We start from the raw sequence: 27,137 nt of genomic DNA on the forward strand, positions 1-27,137 counted from the left end.
GGTACCAAGGATTGAACTCAGGACCTTGCACTTGCCAACCAGGCGCTTGTGCCACTGAGCTATATCCCCAGCCCCCAAAAAATATATTCTTATGACCTTATTACTTAGGTTTAATAACCATCAGCATTTTGTCTGGCTTCTTTCATCTGCCCTCTCCTTTTTTTCATTGGAACGTTTTAAAGCAAAACACAGATATAATGTCATTTCATTACAAATATTTGTGTAAAGAAATATTAACCACAGTGCTATTACCATACTTAACAGTAAATCCCTAATTTTATCTAAAATCCTATCTGTGTACAAATTTTCTGAAGATACGTCTAAAACATAAGTAGCTAGGCATGGTGGTTCATGCCTATAATCCCAACATTTAGGAGGCTGAGGCAGGAGGATCACCATGAGTTTGAGACCAGCCTGGGCTACATAGTGAGTTCAAAGCAAACCTAGACTACACAGTACAATCCTGTCTTAAACAACAAACCAAACAAATAAATAAACAAATAGTAAATTAAAACCTTTTGACAAAGAAGTGAGAAGTTTCTCAAAAAGCACTCATCTTTAATTATCATTGAACCTAAAAGAAAATCTTATAGTTTATTAATGTGCAAGAATTCAGTATGGGATGGGCATAGTGGTACATGCCTGTAGTCCCAGCACTGTTGGGAGGCTGAGTTAAGAGAATCTCAAGTTCAATCCTAGCCTGGACATCTTAGCCATTTGGCAAGATTCTATCTTAAAATGAAAAGTAAAATATGGCTGGACTGGGCATAGTGGTGCACTGCTGTAATTCTAGCTCTCAGAAGGCTGAGAGAAGAGGATTACTGGAAGTTTAAGGCCAGTCTGCACTACAGAGTGAAACCCTGTCTCAAAAACAAGCAAACAAAGAAAAAAACTGGAGGTGTAGTTCAGTGCAAAGGCCCTGGGTTCAATCTCCAGTTTGCTTCATATAATTGTAGGAATTGCATCTGTAACACCAATGCTTACATTCATATTCTTCATATTCCCCTCAGTCTTTCAAACATGTTCTGCCAGTTGTTATAAATTATACTAATAGCAGACATTTATGCCACATTTACTGTATGCCAAGCACTGTGCTTTACATTTGTTATTTCATAAGACTCTTAAGACAACAGATACATAGTATACCTACCTCCAATTGATGTAGTAAGTAGTTCCATAGTTAGTGTATGAGTTGAAGTTTGATATTTATATTTGTGTGTGTGGTACTGGGGATTGCACCCAGGGCTACTGTTTGGCTGCTGCACCCTGAGACAGGGTGTCAATTGCCCTAGCTGATCAGGAACTTGATATCCTCCTGCCTCAGCCTCTTAAGTAGCTGAGATTATGAGTGTATAGTCCTAGCTTGAGCTGGGATTTGAATTTAGATCTCCTGTTGGCTCTCCTGCCTTCTTTAGTATGCTTTAAGATGTTAATGAAATAGAATTTTAACCACTTTGCATATGTTATAAGCTCCCTGAGGATGGCAGAGAAAAAGGATTGTACTGAAACGCTGGTTATACCACCTCTTCTCTTAAACTGTTGATGGGGAGGGGCGCAATCAATAGCATTTTCCCAGAATTAAAACATAAACATTTTCTAACGTTACATCAAGACATAAAATTCAGAGATCCAGGAGAGAAGAACCTTGCAGAATTTTATGCAAAATGAAAGGGAAAGAAATATGGGAGCTGTATGGAATCCAGATTATCATTGGAGCAGAGGATGGGGAAGACAATAAAGAAATAAAGTCAGTGAAGAACAAGGAATGGTTTACAAAAAAAAAAAAAAGCAGTGTGTAGCTGCCAGGCATAGTAATGCATGACTGATCCCAGGTGCTGAAGAAGCTGAGACAGGATCACGGATTCAAAGTCAGACTGGGCAGTTTAGCAAGACCTGAACTTAAAATTTAGAAAAGGGCTGGGGATGTAGCTCAGCGATAGAGTGTCAGTTCCCCGTACTAGAAGAGAGGAGGGAGGAGGGAAAAGGAAGGGAAAAGAACGGGGGCAGGCTGATCAAAAAGGTTTAAATGATCTAAAATTTCTTCTTCTAAATTTCCTATTTTCTCTGTTGTCTGTCGTCCTCCAGGCCGTAAGACTAGAAAGTACTTATCAAAACAGAACACGCTATATGGTAGTGGTTTCAACTAATGGTAGACAAGACACTGAAGAAAGCATTGTCCTAGGAATGGATTTCTCTTCTAATGACAGGTATGGTACCACAAAAGTAACCTATTATAGTTGCCTGTTGAGCTATTACAAAATATCTTGTATGGTTCTTTTATTGATGTGCAAGGCATGAAAAGGCCTTTATGCCTCCTTTTTCTTTCTTCAGAGCTAAAAGTGGGGAATGATTCCTTAAATTCAAAACAGAATCTTGTATAATCATGCATCTTTGGATTTAGCTGTACTTTACATCCTGTGGCTAAAGATATCAGAGAGAATGTAGGGTTTTGGTTTTTTCTTTTGTTTTGTTGTTGTTTTCTTTAATGTAATTAACGTTTGAGGCTCTTCTCCTCCCCCTACCCCTGCCCCACTTGTTCAGGAGAAACCTTGGAAGGACTGTGGAATGTGGCTGCTAAGCAGATCTTTATACTCTGAGATAATAAGGCAGGCGCAGGAAATCCTGCCAGATGTCTCAAAGCATTGACTTCCTGGTTGAGGACTAGAATGGAACTGTGGAATGGCTAGGGGTGTGACCCAAGCCTGGGGAAATTTAGCCACAAAAAGAGCAGGAGAATGGGAGTGATTCTGACCGTCCTAAAGTTGGGGGTGGGGGAGAAAAACCTCATTATCACTGGAAAGTTTCCCAAACCATTGTTTACCTGAGCTTGAACATAGACATAAACCTGAAAATGACTTGTGGATTCACAGAGATGACAAGACCAGAGTTATTAGCTTGTAAATCACTTGTAGCCTGTAATTGTATGCTGTTAATTTACACAGACTTGTAAACCAGTTTAGGAAGCTTTTTCCTTCAGTTTAACTTCTGGTGTTACCTAAGCAACACTTCTTAAGCAGTAACTTTTCCTATAAGAACACCTACCTGTCTACAGTAGGGTTTTAGGAACTCTGATTTGGGTCTTCCTCTCCAGATCTATACTCTCTAATAACATTTGCCACTAGCAATCTGTGGATATTTAAATAAAAAATAATGATATGTACATAAATAGAATTAAAATGTCACTCTTAGTCCTAAGTAGCCACATTAAAGTACTCAGTAGCAATATGTGGCTAGTCGCTCCACTATGGAACAGTAGGTATACAGAACATGGCCATTATTGCAGTAAATTCAGCTGGACAGAACTGCTCTAGTTTGTATTTCCTTTGTTCAGTTCTCCCTGACCCTTCCCTTAAGAACCTTATAAAACAAGAACTGGAGCTGCATAGAAACTTCAGTTGATTCTTTCCCTAGAGACAGAAGGTAGTAATTCAGATTGTTCAAACCCAGAGTGTGAGCAATCAGGTGTCCAATCTTATCTCTTCCTTTTTGTCCTAAACTTTACCGGAAAGAATGCAAATGGATACCCAGTAATTTATCCTTAATGAACCATATCTGTCTACTGTAATCGTCCTGCCTATATCTGACAAGAACCACTAACAGAAATTTTAGTTTATAGTAGACAAAATAGAACATGGAAGCTAGAAGCTAGTTTTCATTCTGTTTGGTAAACTTGATATGTACTATGAAATTCCCATACATCTTCTGCTTGAATGAACCCCTTGAACAAGGAGAGAAATACTGCTGCTCACACAATCTAATGTCACTTCCTTCCCAGTTGCTATTGAAGAAACGTATATTATTTTGTATCTGAGAATATAGAAAGTTAGTGTTTCAAAATAGTATTCAACCAGGGGCTGGGGATTTAGCTCAGCGGCACAGCACCTGCCTGGCAAGCGCAAGGTCATGAGTTTGATTCCTGGTACCGGGAAAAAAACAAACAAACAAAAAAAAAACAAAATAGTATTCAACCAAAGCAGATTGTTTATCAAAAGTACAAATAGTTCTTCAGATATGGTGCAGCCATGTCCAAAAGCCTATTCTAAGATGTGAGGTTGTGTGTGTGTGTGTATGTGTTTCCATACTGGGAATTGAACCCAGGGCCTCACGTTTGCTAGGCACATGCTGTACACTTGAGTTACATCTCTAGCCACTTTTTTGTTTTGATTTTATTTTGAGACAGGGCCTCACTAAGTTGCCAGGGTTGGCCTCCAATTTGTAATCCTCCTACCTCAGCCTCCTGAATAGCTGAGATTACACAAATCTGCCACAGGATCCACCTAGTCCAAGGACTGCTTAATGCCAAGACCTACTGTTAGTTACAAAAACTTTGGAATATGTGATTTGTTCAGTTCTAATTCTGAGGTTTGCATAGACATTTTGAACACCAGAACATATTCAGTAGTCTAAAAGTGAAATGAAACAAAATTTAAAGGATGAACCAGAAGAACCACAAGTTTGAGGCCAGCATGGGGAACTTAACAAGACCCTTTCTCAAAATAAAAATTTTAAAAGGGCAGGGGTGTAGTCTAGATAATGTGAGGCCCTGGGTTCAATTCCCAGTAAGAGAAAGGAAGGGAGGGAGGGAGAGAGGGGAGGAAGTGAAAGAGGGAGGAAGGGAGGGAAGGAAGGAGGGAGGGAATGGTGGGTCTTTGGAAGGCAGCTAATGCTCACCACTATACCACCAGCATAGGCAAGAAACACTCCTGTTTGTTGGTTGGTTGGTTGCTTTGCTTTGGTTTGGTTCTTGAGACAGGGTGTCACTATGTTCTCCAGGCTGGCCTTGAACTCACTGTGTAGCCTAAGCTGGCCTGAATTTGCAGCAGTCCTCCTGCCTCAGCCTCCTAAATACCGGGATTACAGACATGCACCACCACGCCCTACTAAGAAACAGTCCTTAGAATTGAGTTGGATGCTGTACCCTGGACCTACCAAATGCAGATCAGCAGTACTCACCTGGGTGTTTTAGATAGTAGCCATTTGCAAGACAGCAATACAGGGATCTCATTCAATAAGTTTTCTTTGTTAAATACATCAGAAACTGATTAACTGCTTGCTTCGGCAGCACATATACTAACTTTGGAAGGAACTGACTAACCATATCTTTTCAAGAGCTCCTGAAGAATATATAAGATTAATAGTAATGTGATGAGAATTTCTTCATTCTAACACTTAGGCTACATTTTTGAGCATAGCGGCTTATCCTTTGTGTTGAAAGAGTTAATGAACAAAAGACTGCTTCCCAGAATAACAGGAAGTAACTTGTGGACTATTTCTTATCTTGCAGTAGCACTTGTACCATGGGCTTAGTCCTGCCTCTCTGGAGTGACACCCTAATTCATTTGGATGGTGATGGGTAAGAGCTTTCCCTTTTTACTCTCCTACAGAAAGCCAAGGGATGGTGTTCCATCTTAGTGCCCCATTCATTCAGTTGAATGGGAGGCCCAGTGTGCCCAGCTGAACTGACATGTCAGCTTCTCAATGAACCCTTTTAAACTCCTGTTTCATAAAGTAGAATAAAAATACAATTTGCCAGAGTCTCTTGCTTCTTTCCTTTTAGGCCAGCTATGGTAGGAATCCAGACAAAGAAGTGGTAGTTTGTTGGCTCACTCTTTAATCTAAGCATGTGGGACTGTTACACTGCTCCCCCAGAGGATGGTGTATTCTGTTTCAAATAACCTCTTGCAGCCTCTGCCAGCTGTCAGCCTACAGTATAACCCCTCTCCTATGCCAATTCTTTCCAATGACCCCACCACCCCCAGCTCCTGGTGTTTTTAGAATGTGTGCCCAAGAAACTGAGATATTTGCTCCATTTTATAAAACCAGGGTCAGGTTTGCTAAAAACCCACAAGATTTCTAAATAAAAATATTTAGTAGGACAGTTTGACTGTAGCTCTACCTAGGAAATTGTATGTAATCCCATAACTCCAATGTGGGATGCCATTCATTTTTGCCTGGTAGGTCCAACAATTTGTTGAAGCTTTTCAATCCAGTCCTATGCTCTGGTTAGCTATGCAACATATGATGATTCTTTCTATTGAGCCAGCTGTTGCTAGCCTGGGAAACAACCTTGAAAACTTACAATTGAAATAATCTATCCTCACTTGTGGATTTCTGTCTTGTTCTCTTTTGTTCTTAGTGGGTTCAGCGTGTCAACAGATAACAGAGTTCACATATTCAAACCTGTATCTGTGCAGGCAATGTGGTAAGATGACTTTTACTATCTCTACAATAAAATGTTTTTAAACGATTCTATTTTTTATATAAGACCAACATTTTGTGAGAAATAGTATTTGACATGGTACAATACGCTATGAAATGTTGTGTGATTGTTAGTGCCTAAAGGATTTTTTTGTGATCTATTTGTGTAGATATCATAGTTAAAGATGACCTAGAAAAGCAATTTTTAAATTTTCATAGCAGAAGGCCTTGAGCACTGGTGAACAAGTAAAATTTAGAGGTATCTTTAGGCTCTGGAAGAAACATAATTTATTAGCTGATTGGGACTGACTTTTATAGGGACATATCAACTAAGTTACTTAGCTAAGAGCCAAGTCTAAAACATCATGGTGTGTGGGTGTGTGTTGCTGGGGATTAAACTGCAGAGCCTTTGCACTGAGCTACATCCCTAGCCGTTTGTTTGTTTTTTGTTTTTGTTTTTGTTTTTTGTTTTTTTTGAGACTAGGTCTTATTAAGTCATTGAGTTGTCCAGGCTGAGTTTGATCTTACAATCCTTTTACCTCAGCCTCCCAGAGTTACAGCATGTGCCAGATTAGAATACCTTACTGCTGTGCATTAGCTTTTGATTTTTTGAGGTAATCAGGGATAACACTGGCAGAATTATATTATAGAGAGATAACTTTCCATTTAAACTGCTGAGTGTTTGCATAATACAAATAAAGCCTAGAAATATGTTATTGTTGATAACCTTTATTTACTATGTGCCAGGCATTATGCCAGGTGCTTTACATGGGTTATATTTAATCATTACACCAACACCCCAAAATAATATTGTTGGCCTCTTATGGATAAGAAAACTGAGGCTTTAGAGAGGGTATATAACTGGCCTGAGAGTATCTCATTCATTTAGATGAAATAGACTTATTCTTTTTTATTATCTGGAAAATGGTCTAATATAACCTGAAAATGATGAGACTATAAGTTCACAATTCATCCCCTAGACAGGGATTTAAATTTCACTTTCTTATTCAGCTGCCTGTTCTATAACAGCAGTAACCAAAAGGCATGGAATGGATAGAAGGCAAGCAAACTAAGAAATAAAGGACCCTGAAAAAGATTTTAGCCTTCCCTTTCTCCTCTGAAGTATCTGAGGTGCTAGCCCTTGAGTCACTATAGGGCAATTGCAGCAGGCTCATAGAAAACACACAGTGATCATCCCATATGTTACACTACACTGGCCTTCACCTTTGAATCTGTGTAATGAAACAGATTCTTAAGAACTTGACTTACTTTGATTAATAGAAAGCCTGTTTTTGTTTTCACTTTTTTGTTTTTTTTTTTTTCTTGGTTTTTCTCCGGTACCGGGAACCGAACTCACGACCTTGCGCTTGCCAGGCAGGCGCTTTTGCCACTGAGCTAAATCCCCAGCCCCTGTTTTCACTTTTTGAGACAGGGTCTCACTGTGTACCCCAGGCTGGCCTTGAACTCATGGCGATCCTCCTACCTCAGCCTCCCAAGTGCTGGGATGACAGGCATGCACCACTGTTTTTGGTTTTTGAGACAGGGTTTCACTATTTAACACAGGCTGGCCTCAAACTCGTAACTTCCTAAATGCTGGGATTACTGACATGTACCACCACTTCTAGCTCTAAAAAAGCCTTCCTTTTTAAAGACTCTGCAACTTTGTTTTTAAGAAAAAATAGGCTGTCATATTACCCCCTTATTAAGTTGGTAAAAAAATGTACTTTTTAAATTTACGTAGCATAGAGTTGATAAGAATTTAAGGAATAATCAATCATGAACTATTTGTGGAAGAATAAACTGGAGCAACTTTTTTGAGGTGGTTGGGAGAAGACAGGGTCTCTCCAGGTAACGAAATTTCCTGAGTTGCACTTGAACTTGCAGTCCTCTTGCTTTATCCTCCCAGAGTTCTGAGATTATAGACATGCAGCACCCCACCTAGCTCAGAGCTTTCTGGAGAGTGACTTGCCAACATGCCTTACTATTTTCCATGCCCTTTAACTTAGTAGTTCTACTAAAACTTTACTCTGAAATAATCACCATGTGTGTGTGCAGAGATTGTTAACTTTGTCAATGCTGTAATAATAGCAAAAAATATAAAGCAATTTAAATGTCTCAAAAATAGGAATCAGTTATGATATACCTATTTCAGTGAACATTATGCAACCATTAAAAATGATCTAGTTGAATATTTATTGATATGGAAAAATGTTGATTTACAGGGTATAAAGTAAAAGCAAGTTTTATATCAATTACAGTATGTGGTCATATCTTTGTTTATTATGAATCCATGGATAGACAAAAGAACTGGAAAGATCTACACTAAAATCTGAACAGTAATTATTTCTGGGTAGTAAGATTGCGGTATACTTTTGCATTTTGTCTAAAGACTGTAATTTTTTTGTTCATGCGATACTGGGGATCAAACCCAAAACCTCCTACATTTAGGCCAGCACTCTAGACTGACCACCAGCCCCAATCTATAAATGCTTTGAAACGAGCTTTTTTATGAAGGGAAATATAAAAAGACTTTTGAAGAAAAATATGTAAATGAATTGCGCGTAGAATTCTCTTACACTGTTTTTTTCCTTTTGGGAGTGAGATAATAGTTTATAGCTAATAAGACATTTTATTCAACAGACTGAATTTCAACCATGAGCTAGGCCTTCTTTTAGATACTTGAAATATACCAATAAACAAAATGTGGAAAGGTCCTTGCTCTTAGGTGATTTAATTCCAAGCATTTCTAGCTTAAGTTTTTCCCAGGTACAGTAGATAACCAAAAGATACTTTGCAGTTTGGTTTAACATTTTTGGGTTCCTCAGTTCAGATTTAGAAGGTTTAATTAGTCTCAGAATGACTAAAACTGTTTATAGAAAGTAGTTTACAGGGCCAGGGATATAGCTCAGTGGCACAGCACCTGCCTGGCAAGCATGAGGCCCTGAGTTTGAGTCCTGGTACCAAAAAAAAAAAAAGAAAGAAGTTCATGTGTGTGAATAAATGGTTCAAAAAGACTAGCAGACTAAAGCAGCAAAAATGATACATACCATTACATCAGTACTTCCAGAACATTAATGAACATGTCCTCATAGTTTAGCGACATCTATCTCTCTGGTGTTTGTAGAACCTCTAAAAATCATAGAGAATGTAGGCTTACATTGCCAAGAGAAATGAATCTTTGTATGTTAAACTATCACTCTTTTTGGTGATACAGCCACAGCATGGGTCCAACTATAGGATAAATAGCTCCGTAAGTTGTATTTTTCTAGACCAGTTTTTCAATTAAGAGTTTGAAATGTGCATAGGTATTGACTTTTTGGTAGCCCACAGTTCTGCAGTGCTCATTTTCCAACATATCTTTAAGGTCTGCACTACAGAGTTTACACAAGGCTTGTGAAGTCGCCAGAATCCATAACTACTACCCAGGCAGCCTATTTCTTACTTGGGTGAGTTACTATGAGAGCCATATCAACTCAGATCAATCCTCAGTCAATGAATGGAATGCTATGCAGGATGTGCAGTCCCATCGGCCTGACTCTCCAGCTCTCTTCACAGACATGTAAGTCAGCCTTCAAAACTCTTCTGTGTGTCGTACCGAGCAAGTTCCTCTCCAATCTCCTTTTTTGGGGAATTGCCCAGCAATAGTAGTCACCATCAATACCATACTTCAGCCACAGGCCGCATATAAAGAACCCCGAGCTTCCTGTTGCCTGAAAAGGCAAGAAGAATTTCATGCCTGAGCACAACAGAGTCCTCATAGTGAAGAACTCTAATGCCATAAAATCCATTATTCAGGTTATACTTAGTGGAAATTTGAATGTGAAGTAATTGGTTTGAAATTTGTGTTACATTATCTTTGAAAGGAGCATTCGGAAAGCAAATTAATGGCAAGAAGCTTTTAGAGGGATGTTTGGAGTACTTAAGAAAACAAGATGTTTCCAGTCAATTTAAAAGAATATTTTAGTTGTTAGGCTAATCTTAAACTTTATATTCAAATTTACTTTCTGTTGAGATTTCTTAAAGACAATTTATCATTCAAGTGTCTTACTCTTCTCCACTTTGCCCAAAGTCCTTGTCAGTGAGATTTTTATTAAATCTCCCTGGGGTGCTGTGAGTTGGATAAAGGGCTGAGGTGGAGCTAATGTTTATTTCCTTTTTAGGCTTATGTGTTGAAATTTCAATGGCTATTTTGGAAATTTCTTTACACTTATTTCCTCCTTTGAAAATTAATTAAAGTGTTTATTTTTCTCTGAGTTGATCTTTCTGTACTTGCAAAGTATTGTACAGCTAGAAAAGAATAACTATCTGACCTTACAAATAGGATTTGCTTTATGACTCCTAAAGTCATTCCAAAACAGTTCTTGATTTGTTTTAAAGGCTTTAATTAGATAATAGTCTAAAAAGTGGTTTTTACTAAAAAGATGAAATTTCGAAGAGTTGTGTACAGGAAAGAGTCCCAGTAGTTATTAGTACTAGAACTTCTTTTTCAGTGCCCCTAGACCTTTCAAAATCCCATAGTAACTAAAGATGCAAATTGGTGAAAAGTGTTATTCATGATTTTGTGTTTTACACCTGGCTGATGAATTTCAAAGGACTGGATGTCTAGCTAAAATTTTGAAACTATAGTACACCCTAAAAAATTGACAAATAAAAGAAATTGCTCATAATTTCTCTACATTCTTGAGCAAAAAAATGTAAAAGGTAGTTCCTGGCATCTAGTAAAGGGTCATTAAATATTAGTTCTTATGTATACTCTGATACCAATTTTAGATATGTTTAATAAATAAATGTCTCTCTGTTCATATGAAAAGAATGCATGGAAGCTATAGGCCACACTACTAATAATGATTATCTTTAGAGAAATTTTTTTTTGTATTTTTACATATTTTCCAAATTTTTTCAGTGAAAACAAAGAAGAAAAAGTGTGTGTGTATGTGTGTGTGTGTTGTAATGTGTTTTCCATCCCCTTCATCCTCCCAAAATTAACTAGAAAAGCCTATAAAAGAATGCTGAGTACACAGGGATGATGTATGCCAAAGTGAACTTAGATGCTCTACTATAAATAGTTTATATTTGAAATCCTAAGAAAGGAAAAGGGAATATACATCTGTAATGTCCACCATGTACATCTAATACTATGCCAGGCACTTCTTGTATGGTATCTCATTTAATCTTCCTAAGACTCTCAGGAGACAAGAATTATTACTGCCTTTACTTTACTGAAAAAAAAACAGAGACTCAGAATAGCAGGAACCTATTCTAGGTTACACCCAAACCACTCATTCTGAAAGAAGCACGAGGGATGGAAAGAAATATTACTAAACTGGTAAATACAACATTTGCACGCAGGTGCTAAAATTTGTTTTTACCAATGTCTTTTTTAATGGAATGCTAATATTATACATTTACTTGTTATCATTAGCTATGTGAAGGAAAAGGGAAGCAGAGATAAAAAATATTATTCTTAGTCAAGATATGGCTGCCTTGGCTGATTGATAGGGAAATGGCTCAGATATTGGTGTATTCTGTATTCTACAGAGTTCCTGAGAAGGTAAGAGCCCAAGTGATGTGGAACTCCAGGGCTGTGGGGTTAGAGCATCCATTTTTGGAAATTACCAAAGCTATTTTTGCAGCCAGTGATAAGGCTGTAGGCAGCACGGGCAGGCAGGATGCCTTAAGCCTTAGTCTATTTCCATCTCCAAATAAGGAGGTGTCGAGCAGATATCTTTCTTCAGTAGGTATGGGGAAAAGGTGAGGCAGAAAATGCTTTCTGTCAGCCTTACTCATACACTGCATAATATGAAATAATGCCTTTAGAGAGAGAAACATCCAGTTACATTGAGCCAGTACCTTTCTAGTAATTGGCCAGTCAGCTACTTAGTTTGATTATATAGTAAGGTTCCAAGAGTAATTTTATTTTTAGGAGATTCAGAAGACGAAAGAAAACAACACAATCCTGTAGGTAGAATCTTGGACTGGGTTGAGTCAGCATTTTGATTTTCCTGCCAGTTGGTATGATCATCAGCATGTATTTTAATGTGTTTGTTTCCTTCATCTGTAAAATGAGGATAACAGTTTCACAGAGATACTGTAAGAGTTGTCATGGAAAGAAAAGCATCTTGGATGGAAATACTGTAGGTAATTGATCCCTAAAATCCATTTGGGAGAGATGAAGAAGGCAAGATTCCTCCTCCTGCTTGTCTATTTTTTAGAACCACAACAATGAATTATCAGCATACAGTAGCATTTTAAACTACAGAAAACCCAATTCCACTACTGTACTTAGTAGTGTAACACAGTAAGTGACACCTAGGTGTACTTGAGGGGAAAGTATGGGAGCAGTCCTCCATACAAGAACCGCACTCAGTATTCCCAACTTGTCTTCACTCCTCCATGGATTTATGTACATGAATGTATTTAGGGGTTTTAAAACACATATAAGCCAGGCATGGTGGCGCATGCCTGTAATCCCTGCAGTCGGGAGGCTGAGGCAGGAGGATCGTTGCAAGTTCAAGACCAGCCTGGGCTACAAAGTGAGCTCAAGGCCAGCCTGAACTGCATAGCAAGACCCTGTCTCAAAAAGAAAAAAATTAAAATTAAAAAATAAGACACATATAACATCTTCAAGTAATAATTTCTACATGTTATATTCAATACATCCTTAAAAGAAACTTTTTAAATGTAATTTTTATTTGCCATGCCTCCACAATATAAATTTGAGGATAATATAGGCAAAGCTTGCCAGTTTGGAAACGTAATAAAATGGTACATCATTAATTTGTTTCCTCTTTTAAAAAAATCGTTATTTCTCTGTCCTCAGACCAACAGAACGTGAACGAACAGAAAGGCTAATTAAAACTAAATTAAGGGAGATTATGATGCAGAAGGATTTGGAGAATATCACCTCTAAAGAGGTAAGAGACCCTGACTTCTCAATGCTCCAAGACTAAAAGAAGGATAACCGTAATTGTGGGGCTAGAAATGGTACATGGTTGGAAGTACAGAGAGACTTTACAGAGATTAGTACAATATGTCATCTTTGTTTCAGATACGAACAGAGTTGGAAATGCAAATGGTGTGCAACTTGCGGGAATTCAAGGAATTTATAGACAATGAAATGATAGTAATCCTTGGTCAGATGGATAGTCCTACACAGATATTTGAGCATGTGTTCCTGGTAAGTTTCAGGGTGGCTTTAAATAGTGTGCTGAAGCTAGTCTGTATGGACTCATGAGGGGAGGAGAGCTGTTGTTAAACATTATTATATTTAAAGAAAATGTAACCTACATTCAAAACAAAGCTACTAAGTACTCAAATCTCATCATTTCCTAGTCATTTACTACATTTTAATATTATCTGCATTTATATCTATGCTGTGGTAGCAGTTGTGTATACTACTACTCTCGTCCCAGTTCCTCACTCAGTAACATCAAGCTGGTGGATTAAAATTGACTAGAGTAAGAATATTTACAGCCAGGAAATTGACAAATGCTACAAATCAGACTCCCCCCACCCCAGGTTGTTAAATATATCATCTTTTTCATACTACTCAGTTGTAAACACCAGTCTGCTATAGTTTTGTACAGTAGTTTTATAGTCTATAGTATATCTAAATAGTATGATAGGGGAGAGAGGGCTGGGATTGAATCGGGCCTCACATATGCCGGGCAGGTACTCTACTACTGATCTACATCCCCAGTCCTAAATAAGATGATCTTTAAAGCCCTTCTTTTAAGTCTGCCAAATGTTTCAAAGATCTGATATATTTGAGCAGAGCAGGTAGGAATTACTTACAACTGAGAAGCTGTTGGACTTATTTTTAGGGTGCTGGGGATCAAACCTGGGGCCTCATACTTGCTAAGCACATGCTCTGCTACTAATCTACATCTCAGCCCTGGACTTTTAAAACATGTAACTACACTTTGAATCCCCAAAGTACTGTTCATGATTATCAAAAAGTCAGTGACAGGGCTGGGGATTTAGCTCAGCGGCACAGCGCCTGCCTGGCAAGCACAAGGTTGTGAGTTCGATTCCCGGTACTGGAAAAAAACAAACAAACAAACAAAAAAAAGTCAGTGACTAAAAATTGTTCTTTACAGTTCCCAAGCATTCAGTGACGTGTAATTAGACCAAGGTGATCTCTGACAGACAAGTAAGGAAAAGTCCAAATATCATAAGGCCCATTTTATTGTCAAATATTGAAACATTCTGGTTTTCATCTGTACATGATAGCGGGAACAAGATTAATAAGGATAATTAAAATCAATGAGGGATCCTAAAACTTCATTTTTATTTACACTTCCCCCACACATTTTGACCAAAAATTTTAACAGGAACTAATCAGTTGATTTGAATTTCATTTCCTTTCTCTGTTAAGGATATTTATGAAGTTTGAAAAGGTTAGAAACTGGGAAATATGTACAGCTTTTGCAAATGGGAAGGAAAACAAGACTTGGAGGGAGCAATAAAGGGTAGGAGGAGGGGTCAAACAAAGAACGAAGATGTGTTAATACTTGTACAAACTCACCGCAATAAATGTAATCATTATGTGCTGCCAATACGTACTAAAAAAAAAAAAAGAAAAAACTGGGAAATAGGAAAGAAGAGGAATAAGTGTACAGGAACTCACTAAACTGGATTAACTCACCCTGAATATTCAAGAGTTTATTTCACCAGGCAATCGGACTGTGCCATTAAAGGCTTCTGCCCTGAGTTAATCTGTTGACGTGTGTGTCTCTAGAGTGATTCATAGTGAACTAAGACTATGAAATTACTCACACATAGATTGGAGGGAAACTTCTTCACAATACTTTCACTGGGTCTATATATGTTGCTGTTTCTGAATGTGGATCATACCAGACTTTCCATTTGTAAGGCACTGGGTTTTATTGTCTCTGAGGTATACTTCACGAAGGTTCAAAGAAATACAGCTTTTATATTGTGGTATCTATAGAAAACTTAGAGATCATTCATTCAGATAGGCTCGGCCCCCAACTCTCTCGAGTCCAGAGCTTCAGTTTTAGCACCTTAAAAGGATATGGACATGATGAATATAAAATACAGCCAGTTACTGACTGATCGACCTATTTTATTCCATCCATATTTCCTTAAGTCTCTGCCACTAATTCCTCCAGAGCTACTTCCTCTCCCCCTCCTCAAATGGTATAGTTTTAATGGTTTTAATGGTACTCTAAGCAGAAGAAATAATCTAATTGCTCTAAATTTATATTTCCATGTCAACTACAAATGTATCTGTTTTTATACCAGTAAATTCATCTTATGACTTCACAATTCTTTCCTGTTTTTTTCCTACTATAAAAATAATTTGTTTATTGTAGAAATGATGAGATAACAAGTAACATTTAATCATCACCAAAACAGATAATCATTGTTACCTTTTGTTACTGCCTTCCAGTCATTTTTACATATATGTGTATATTTTATATATATATATATATATATATATATATATGATATATGGACTTTTATTGTTTAGAGCAGTTTTAGGTTCACAGGAAAACTGAGAAGAAGATGATGGAGATTTACTCTGCCCCACACATGTATAGACACCTGCATGATCACATCCCCCACCAGAATGGTACATTTGTTAACAAATGATGGACCTATATTGGCATATCACTCAACCAAAGTCCATTACTTACAGTAGAATTTACTCTTGGTGTTTTACATCATATGAATTTGGACAAATTAGTGACAACTATCAACCACTACAGTATGGTACAGAGTTTTTACTTTTATATACATATTTATGTACATAGTTTTGAACAAAGGAAAATCTCTTCAACTTCAGATGTAATTCTATTCTGTAGAGAATGGACATTTTCTTTCCATTGTGAATATTTTTTTCTTTGGAAAAATATCTTCCAAATTGGAGAATCCTGAAATTTAACTCCTATCCATCAAGACAAGTACACAAACAAGTTGTCTAAACATATTGTACTTGTTCCTTTGTGGCTTCCTCTCTTTGTTTGTACTGCCATATCCTATGTCCAAACCCCTGTCTCTCCTCCGGTGAGTTTGTACACTGCTGTCTTTCCCAGCAATTGACATGGAAAAAGAGGTCTTATCCTAGCTGCAAATCATGGTGTTAATTTTCTGCAAAGTCATCTCATCTTGTGCATAGCTGCCATGCTTGGAGCTCGACCAGATTGTGTGAAGAGGCAGCAGGGTTTTTCCCTCCCTTTGGAAGAGTGCTCAGCTCCACAGCATACTGCACAGAGATCTATTTATTTGGAAAGGGATGCAGAGGGAGCATGAAGAACACAGTTTAAAAAAATCTTTAGTGAAAAGAGGAGACATTGACTGGTGGGAAGCCAAGATGCTAACTAGGAAAAAAGGTTCTTCTACACTCTTACAAGTGTATGGCTTCTCTGAGCTGGAAGCCTTTACCCAGCCAAATTTCAGTATCAACAGCTCTCCTGGAGGCTGTCCAGTTTGGCTGAGAAAAGCTAGATGTGAACAGAGACCTTTTACAGAAAAACAGGCAACTTTCTTAAACAAGGGAAATACAAGTGTATTGGACCTACAACCAGTAATTTTGCTCATGAATAAGAAAAATAGAATTTTTACTGTGGATTATCTTTTTCAAGATTTAATATAATCTTTTTAAGAGTGTTGTCTCAAACTGGTTACTTTTACTGAAAGATGCAGAGAAATAGTATTTGAGTAGGTGAGACCATAATGAAGTGGATTATTTTTATCATAGTCATGACTTTTGTCACTGCACTGAAAATGGGTGGCATAAACTTCTCTTAGAAAAGTTAATAGTTTATGCCTGCTTACCACAATAATGTGACTTATAACATTGAGGGTATTGGCATAATATGATAAAGCAAATAGGGATACCAGACCCTGGCAATTATATCATGTTGTTTTTATCCTAGCAGAACCCCCAGTACAATGCTTATTTGCTATAAATGTACTTTCCTCTTTTATTTTGCTTGGAACATTTGGACCCCAGGAAGGCTATTTCCTGAGAATAACATTTGAAAAGAATCGGTTACTTGGATCTGTAACCAGTGAACAGTATGAGGGAGCCAGAGTGAAAGATGGAAATGAACTTACTTAAAAATATGGGGGCTGGGGATTTAGCTCAGCAGCAAAGCGCCTGCCTTGCAAGCGCAAGGTCGTGAGTTCGGTTCCCGGTACCGGACAAAAACCAAAAAACCAAAAAAAAAAAAAAAAGGGCTGGGGATTTAGGTCTAGGCAGTGGTACAGTACTTACTTAGCATGTGCGAGGCCCTGGGTTCAATCTCTAGTACATATAGGCTATGTTTTTGCATAATTATGATACACAGAATATAGTGAAAATGCCTATGGAGTTACATCATTATAAACCTGAAAAGATGGAGATTTTTTTAAAAAGTGCTTGGGTCTGTGAAGAGCCCCAGGAGACTAGTATTCCTGGTATTTGTGTTGATGACAGAAAAGTAGTAACAACTTGACTCTAGTTTCAAATTGAACCTGAAGCAGCTCTAAGCACAGTCCAAGTCACTTTATATGGACTTCACTGAGTCAGTGACCATTGCCTTTAATTTATTTTGACTGTGGATAGAAGTCACTTCAGACTGTCAGAATGAATTCTGTCTGGACAGGTAGATAAAAACCATGGACTTTTCCCATCACATCAGGGTTTATTTCTATCCACCTGACCAGAGTTCAACAGAGGATTTAGATTTCTAAATTAAGAAGTGAAGTGGTCACATTGCCCATGCTCCAGTTTAGCCACTTGACCCTTATTGTTTGGTATCTGTCTCCTTAAATCCTACGTAGTTCTTTGGGGTTTGGGACTAGTTTTCTAAGGTTGAGCACACAAAGCCTTCAGAGCCTTCCATGTTTTTTGAAAACAAGTCAGCCGAGCCCTCATCTTTAGACGTCATTTACTGACTTTTTCCTAAACGGAACTTCAACTGAATGTCCTTGAGATCTCCCAGTTTAACAGTCAGATTACAGATGACTTGTAATATGATCGTAGTGTTTATATAACAGTTGATGATCTTCAAAGGGCTTCATTTATTTATTTGATCACTCATACAACAAACATTTGTTGATCCTCTGTTGTGCCAACCATGAGACTAGGCATTTGTATTGTCTGGTCTAATTCCAAAAGGAATGATGAGCATATCAGAGATACTCAGAAGCCAATGGAATAGGATGCAAAGGTGACCCCTGACAATTAGGAGAGATTTTTAGGAACATTAGCAAGCATGGTAAGAGCAGAGGCCTGAGTGCTGTGGGTGAATATTTGGGAAATAAGGAGCTAGAGAAAGTATTATATTTTATTTCTATGAATCTCACCTATGAAGGAAAAGGAGGAATAACAGCATGTAGAGGAGGATTTGGGATAGAGTTTTTCCATTTTAATATGTGATCAATTTTATGTATATAATTATAGGGGAAGATACCCATTAAAAACAAAGGACTAGAGTGGGAAGTGTATTCCATTTTACAGATAAGAAAAGAGAGTGCATGTATTTTAAGCGCTTTACCCTTTACCCATGGTAGGAAGACAGACAGAACTTGAATTCAAGTATTCTGATGCTAAATTCCATTTAGTGCATTTAATTCAGAAATACATATACTCTTAAATTAAAATGGTTACCCTTTCAAATGATATGAACAGATAGTTCAAAGATAGAAAACTGACCTAAACATTGAAAATTTGCTTGCTTTTACTTGTATTAGAAACACACATTGAAACTACACTGAGAACATTTCACACCTTCCAGTTTGACAAGAATTCAGAAACTTCACATTTTGTTGATAAAGCTACAGGGAAGTGGCACACTCAGTCTTTACTGGTGAGAATGTGGAATTGTTTCAACCTCTTTAGAGGGGAATTTAGCACTGTCTACCAAAATTTCATTTAACCTTCACCCCACAATCTCACTTCCACAAATAGGAAGCATTATTCATAAGAGATTACTTGAATATAACTATCATATCACTACCTAATGAAGTACTATGTAGAAGTAAAAAATAAAAATAAAAAATATAAAAATAAAAAGAATAAGAATATGAACTGTTACATGGAATAGTTTTGAAGCTATATTGGACAATAAATAGCAAAAAGAAGTGCAGTGTAATACCTCGTATGAGAATTGCTAATGTGAGTAAGAACTATGGGCCAGGGATAAGGTCCTGAGTTCAATTCCCAGTATAAAAAAAAATACATATATATATATGTGTGTGTGTGTGTGTGTGTGTGTAGGAACTAGCAGTAAATGTGAATTTGCTATATTTTTCAAAATAGAACATAAGGGGCTAGGGATTTAGCTCAGCGGCACAGCACCTGCCTGGCAAGTGCAAGGTTGTGAGTTCGATTCCCAGTACCGGGGGGGGGGTGCAGAATAGAACATAAATAGAATAAATCAGAAATGAATGAAAGCAATTATCGATGGGGATTGAAGATACATCAGTGGAATTGAAGCTACATAGGTAGAAATAAAACTTTCAAGCTAACTTTTTAAATAAACTTTTGACTTTTAGCTGTGCTCAAAAATTAAATAGAAAAGAATGGGAAAAGCATACCCTAAAATTGAATGCAAATGTGAGGCAAACTAAAAATCAAATGTACATCAAATTGATGAGTTCAGAGAAAGAAATTTAAGTAACTTTGAAGCATGAACTTTCATTATACCTTTAGTGACACATGACTAGGAAAAAAAGAAAAAATTTGAACTTAATAGGTTTGTAATTGGTTGTGGTGATGGTTTAATAATGCTGAATCTATTTTGTAAATGAGGTATTGGGAACCAAGGACCTCTGTTTAGGCTAGGGAGATACAGTGGTGGGCAAAAGAACCAGGTATGGAAGCACACTCTCACCCTATACATGAGAGTCTGAGGCAGGAAGACCAAAAACTTTGAGGCTAGCCTGAGCTACATAGTGACCTCCTGTGTGATTGATGATAGATAGATAGATAGATAGATAGATAGATAGATAGATAGATAGATAGATAGATACAGTGAAGAGCAAGAGGATGAGAAAGAACTCTATGGTATTGAATGAATTGCAGATAACGGTACAAGCTCAGGATTTTTTCCATTTTTACTGTGCTGAGGAATTGAAATCAGCAGTATTCTACCACTGAACATTCCTAGGCATCCTTATTTTTTATTTTGAGACAAGATTTTGTTAAACTGCCAAGTTCCCTTGAGCTTGTGACCAACCCTCTTGCCTCACTCCTGAGTAGCTAGGGTTATAGGTGTGTGCCACCACACCGGGCTTAAGCTCAATACTTTTTAGAAACATTTGTTCCCTAAAGTTTTAAAAGCAATGATACCTGATAGTTACAGGCATATCTAATTAATACCCAGATCTTGATTACAAAATATCATTCTTTACTAAAAGAAAACAGAGCTTTTTGAGGAAATGATGATTCTACTCACAAAGTGAATCTGGGACAACTTTTTGTACCAGAAAACGAAGAAATATTCAGAGACTAATGGGATCATATCAGAAGGAGTCAGCCTGATGAGATTTCCACTGGCCAAACTCAGGACAGCTTGAGTGTCAGATAATGATGGTAGTGGATCATAACATTATGTACAAAAGAATGCTAGTCCGGTCCAATGATACTCAGTGACTGAGCATATAGCTCAATGGTAGAGCACTTGCCTAGCATGCAGAGGCCCTAGGTTCAAACCCAAATACCATTAAAAAAGAAAAAAGAGAATGACACTCCAAAAGAAAAAGCGAGAAGAATTAAGCCCTGCTTTACAGAAGAATCACCACTTTGTAACCTGCAATAAAATAATTGATTTGGGCAAGACAGCAACTGATACTAAAACCAAAAGGTAAAAGTTATTATAAAACAGTATATTCATACAACTTCAAAGATGACTAATACACATAGATTACTAATTAATTATAAAGAAATCTCCAGTAGAGGAATATGGCAGACACAAAGAGCAAAGAGTTCAAACTCGGTGTGTCAAATAGTGGGACAAATGATGTTATGTGCCTCCTGATTTGATGCAGTAGAAAGTACATATCATCACCTTTATAATATTCTTACCAAAACGTTTGACCTGAATCTAATCAGGAAATAATCTGATAGACCCAGATTATAGAGCATTCTCAAAGATAACATATTTTAAGTCTACAAAAATGTCACCCATGAAAGATTTCCCCACCAAAAAGGCAGGGGTGGACCCTTCTAATTTACAAGAGATAATGAAGGTATGGCAAGTATGTGCAACGTATGATCCTTAATTGAGCAAATATAAAGGATATTTTGGGTACAGAACAGAAGTTCAGATATATTTTAGTATATGTGCTGCCAAAGCGAGCACCAGAAGTTCAAATATAGATAGTATATTTGATTGTCATTATATTAGTGTTATATTACTTGGATATTATTGCATTATGTAAGAAAATGTTCTCAGATGATACATGTTCAAAATTGTCATAATATTTAAATTGCTTTCAAATGATAAAATACAATATATAATAAATCAGTGTGGTAGTGCATATCTGTAATTTCTGCACTAAAGAGGCTGAAGCAGGATTGCAAATTCCTAGGTTGCAAATTCAAGGCCAGCCTGGTCTACCTAGGGAGTTCAAGGCTGGCCTGGATTAAGTGGCAAGATCTTGTATTTTTTTTGAAGTGATATATGTTAAAAGAAAAAGAAAAGAGGAAGATAATGTAAATACAGCAAAATATTACAATTGATATGTCTTCCAGATAATCTGTAGAACAACCCTCCCCAAGTTTGTCATTTATCCCTGTCTTAAAATTTTATAGATTACATTTCCACTTTTGTTTGATAAAGATATTGCATACTTTTCCACCACATGCACACATCCTGCCCTCCAACTCTTTAGATGCAATAGAACATAACAGAAAAATGTGAGCTTTGGAATCAGATCTAGGTTAAGTCATAAACGCTGCTTTGTTCATTGAACAAATGTTTATTGAGCACCTCCCAGGTTCCAGACACTAGCAAGATGCACATGTTGTATAAGGAAGCAAGAAACTCTACCCTCAAAAAACTTACATGACAGTAGACAAGATAATTAAGAAAGAAGGATACAATAGAAATATGTATAAGTAAAAATCATGATACATACTTGAGCAGAATATCAGATTACTATGAGTGACAGTAACATAAGACATCTAATTTAGGTTAGATGGTCAAACATCCTGCTCTATCACTTTGAGTAAAAATGATTTGAGTTTTATGAAAGTCAGTTATCTTACATGTAAAAATGAAAATGAAATTAACTTTCTCCCATGCTAGGGATTGAACCCAGAACCTCATGCACATGAGGCAAGTGTTCTACCACTGAGCTACATTCCTAAACCCATCTATCTATCAATGTCTGTCTGTCTGTCTGTCTATCTATAAATAAGGTCTTGCTAAATTGCCCAGGTTGGCCTTGAATTTGAGATCCTCCTGCTTCATCCTTCTGAGTAGCTGGGATTATAGACATGCATCACCATGACCAGTGAAGATAACTTTCTTACTCTTGTGATTTGTGAAGATTTGGGATATAATAACATATAAAACATCTGTGATAACAGAGCACTGAGTAGATATTATTGACCCTCTTCAAACTCTGCTGCTCCCCTCACAGTACTCCTTTTCAAGTAACTGTATTTGATTGATTTCCTAATAATATTTAACCTTGTCTTCTTCATTCCATAGGGCTCAGAGTGGAATGCTTCCAATTTAGAAGACTTACAGAACCGAGGGTAAGAATACAAAGCAATTTCTGACACTCTCATGTGACAAAAGTCCCTGTTTAATCTTCACATTTTCCCATCAAAGAGGTATCAGTAGGTAACTTTAATTTTAAGAGTTACTTCTAATTAATTCTAATCAGTTATAAAATAATAAAAATTAAAATGGCTGTCATCTATTTCAACCTCCAAGGAAAGATCAACTGAATTGGGTTGGGGGAGTTGTTTTATTTTGTTTGGTTTGGTTTTGTCTTGTTTTGTTTTGTGGGTACTGGGCATTGAATCCAGTGCCTTGTGTATGCTTTGCAAATGCTTTACCACTAAACTGTATCTCTAGTCCTTTTTTATTTTAAACAAGGTCTCACTAAATTGCCCAGGCTGGCCTTAAACTTGCTATCTTCCTGCTTCAACATCCTAAATAGCTAGGATTACAGGCATGCACTACCACACAAGGGAAGATCATCTAATAGAAGGGTTTCAAAAGCAATGTCCAAGTCTTTGGTGCAGTTTAAACTCAGACATAGCTTTGGGTCTCTATGTTGTGTAAGAGCACATAAAACTACATATTTTGGGTTCACAGCTGTTCATTCAACATTCATTGAGCATTTTCTGTGGATCAGGTACACTGTTCAGCTAGTAGTAATCCACAGACTAAAATTAGATTCAGTGCTGTCTTTTTGTCCTTTTGTAGCTGTTTAAAGACTAAATAGGTGAGGAATATATATAATGGGCAATCTCTGAAATTAAGAAAATTTACCTTGTGTTAAAAAAATTACCCCTAGGCAGTGTGGTTATTACAACTGTAGCAATTAAGACTACAGTGAATATTCAATAAGCCAAAAGCTATCATTGTTCCCTTTTTAATTCTTAGCTAATGCAGCTACATTTCTCAATGAACTTCACTTCAGGAGAAAGATCATCCCATTACAAAAAAAAACTGAACTAGAGATGTGACCCAGTGGTAGACTAGTACCTCCCTAACATGTAGAAGCCACTGGGTTCAATCCCCCACTCCATAAAAAAAGAGAGATGGGGTACAAAATCAACACACAAAGATCAGTAGAATTCTTGTTCACCAATAATGAAATCAGGAAAAATTTTATTCATGATACCTTCAAAAATTAAATATCTATGGCAGGGGATGTAGCTCAGCAGCACAAGCACCTGCCTGGCAAGCACAAGGTCCTGAGTTCGAATCCCAGTTCCCCCCTCAAAAAAAAAGGAAAATTAAATATCTAGTGTCAAGGAATCAACCTAGCCAAGTGGCAAACACCTGTAATCCCAGCACTCAAGAGCCTGAGGCAGGAGGATCATTGCAAGTTCAAGACCAGCCTGGGCTACAAAATGAGCTCAAGGCCAGCCTGAACTATATAGCAAGACCCTGTCCCAAAAAGAAAAAAAAAAAAAAAAAAAAGGAATCAACCTAGCCAAGGAAATGAAAGACTAGTATAATGAAAACTACCAAACTCTGAAGAAAAAAATTGAAGAGGACATCACTTGCTCTTGGGTCAGCAGAATTAATATTTTTTAAATGGCCATATTACCAAAACAATCTATAGTTTTAATGCAAACCCTATTAAAATACCAACAGCATTCTCCACAGAACTAGAGAAAACAATCCTAAAATTCATATGGAACCAGAAGAAACCTACAATAGCCAAAGCAATCCAGAGCAAAATCAATAAAGCACAAGGCATCACAATACTGGATTTCAAGTTATACTGCAAAGCTGTAAGAACAAAAACAGCATGGTACTGGGACAAAAATAGATTTGTGGACCAACAGAATAGAACAGAAGACACAGAAACAACCCCATGAACCTTCAGTCATCTGATTTTTGATAGAGGGGCCAAAAACATATGTTGGAGAAAAGATCGCCTCTTTAACAAATGATACCAGAGAAACTGGTTATCTGCATACAGAAGACAGAAACTAAATCCATATCTCTTACACTGTACTAAAATCAAAGTGGATCAAAGACCTAAATATAAAAACAAATTTTGAAACTACTGGGCGATAATATAAGGGAAATACTTGAAGCCATAGCCACAGGCAAGTACTTCCTGAACAGAACTCCAGTAGCACTGGAAATAGTATCAAGAATCAGCTGGGTGTGGTGGCACACATCTGTGATCCCAGTACCCTAAGAGGCTGAAGGGAGGAGGATCACAAAATTTGGTCACAGCCAACTTACTGACTTAGCAAGACTGTGTGTCAAAATAAAAAATAAAAAAGGGCTAGGTGTGGAGCTCACTGTGAAAGCCCTGGGTTCAATTCCCAGTAAGAATAAAGAAGTAAATAGATAAAAATTTAAAAATAAAATCAACAAATGGTATTATATCAAATTAAAAGGCTTCCGCAAGACAAGGAAACAACAGGGTGAAAAGACAACCTAAAGAAAGGTAGGTTACCATTTTTCTGAAAGAGAACTAATTTCTAAGAATATATGAAGAACTTTAAAAAAGTTACCCCTCAAAATAAATGACCCAATCAAAAAATAGTCAAATAAACAGAATAGACATTTCTTGAAAGATGTATAAGTGGCTAATAAGTACATGAAAGAATATTCATCATCTTTATTTTTTAACATAACTTTATTGAGATATAACTGGCATACAGCAAGTTGCACATATTTTAAGTATACAGTTGGATAAATTTTGACATAGGTAAATACTCATGAAGCTATTACCTTCCTTTTTGGCTTTTATTTTGTACTTCATATGTTTCTCATGTAAGACAAGCCATCTGATATTTAAGCTTCTGTGCCTGATTTACTTCACTTAACATTATGGTCTGATGGTGCATCCATTTTCCTACCACTGACTCCAGTTTATTCTTCTTTATGGCAAACTACTACTCCTTTATTTATAAATGTCACATTTTCTTTATTCATTCATCTGTTGATGTACATATACGCTGCTTCCAAGATATAGCTATTACAAATTTTAATGCTGTAGACATGAGTATGTATGTATAACTGTAATATAATGTCTTTCACTCTTTCAGAAATATAACCTAGAAGGAGAATAGCTGGGTCAAATGCAATTTCTATTTTTAGTTTTTTGAGGAATCTCCATAGTAATTTATATAGTGGTTGTACCAGTTTACACTCCCACCCCCTGCAGCCTCTGCCACATTTGTTATTATTTGATTTATTGATGATAGCCATTCTTTCTGGAATGAGATGAAGTCTCAATGTTATTTTAATTGTATTTCTCAACAATTATGAACATTTTTTGTGTATTTACTGGCTGTTTCTACTTCCGAATTGTACATTCATTTTAGATGCTCTATTTTAATTGGGTCTTCAAATTTTCTAATTTTTTGAGTTTTTTATATGTTCTAGATAGTAATCCTTTGTCTGAGGAATAGCTGGCAAAAATTTTTTCCTGTTCTGTAGATCATACCATCTGCAGATAATGATTTAACTTCCTTTCCTATCAATATCCCTTTTATTTCTTTCTCTTGCCCAATTACTCTGGCTAATGTTTCAAGAACTATGTTGAACAAGATGGTGATAGCAGACATCCTTGTCTTGTCTGATTTTAGAGGAAAGATTTCAGCTTCTCTCTGTTTGATATGATGTTGGTCATTTGTTCATCTTAGATGGCTTTTATCAGGTTGAGATAAAGACTTTCTATACCTATTTTCTTCAGGATTTTTATCATGAATGGATGTTTGCCAAATGCTTTTTCTGAGTTTATTGAGATGATTATGTGATTTTTATCCTTGCTTCTGTTCATCCGGTGTATTACATTAACTGATTTGCATATGTTGAACCATCTCTGCATCCTGGAGTTAATCTTACTTGGTCATGATGTATGATCTCATTAATGATTTGCTGCATTCCGTTTATGGATACTTATAAAGACTTAGTTGCTGATATAGAGATTTCTTGTATAGAGTTCCTTGTCAGTAATGTACTTGGGGCCTGGCTAACTATAGTCCTTTGCATCAATCCTAAGATCTGACCATCTCAGTTACTTTGGAAGGGAAAGATGCAGCAAAATTGACCCAACACTAAGTTCTCTGGGAATATGTTCTAGTGTTGTTAATGTCACAAAACTTGAGTCTTGGCTTACAGAGAAAACCCATTGATAGCAACAATTCTGTGACCCTGATAATATCAAGCAAATTGGCTACAGGAGTATCATCCAAAACAAATTGGATACTAACATACCATAAGAACCAGAGAAGAAATCCAATTATAGTGTAAACATTAAGACAACCC

The 27,137-nt window shown here is 36.9% G+C and overlaps 1 protein-coding gene across 3 annotated transcripts in view; it reads left to right on the forward strand.

The window, feature by feature from the left end:
- Ssh2 (slingshot protein phosphatase 2) overlaps window positions 1-27,137 on the forward strand; it is a 252,863-nt gene that overhangs the window by 198,926 nt on the left and 26,800 nt on the right. For all 3 annotated transcript variants that reach the window (XM_005402672.2, XM_005402673.2, XM_013503356.1), the window contains 7 exons: window positions 2,086-2,207; window positions 5,285-5,353; window positions 6,137-6,202; window positions 9,563-9,757; window positions 13,019-13,112; window positions 13,247-13,375; window positions 22,872-22,918. In XM_005402672.2, the coding sequence (XP_005402729.1) occupies window positions 2,086-2,207; window positions 5,285-5,353; window positions 6,137-6,202; window positions 9,563-9,757; window positions 13,019-13,112; window positions 13,247-13,375; window positions 22,872-22,918 (722 nt within the window). The remainder of the gene's footprint in view (window positions 1-2,085; window positions 2,208-5,284; window positions 5,354-6,136; window positions 6,203-9,562; window positions 9,758-13,018; window positions 13,113-13,246; window positions 13,376-22,871; window positions 22,919-27,137) is intronic.

This window comes from Chinchilla lanigera, unplaced genomic scaffold (assembly GCF_000276665.1).
Source record: "Chinchilla lanigera isolate Chin_1 unplaced genomic scaffold, ChiLan1.0 scaffold00080, whole genome shotgun sequence".
NCBI lineage: Eukaryota > Metazoa > Chordata > Mammalia > Rodentia > Chinchillidae > Chinchilla > Chinchilla lanigera.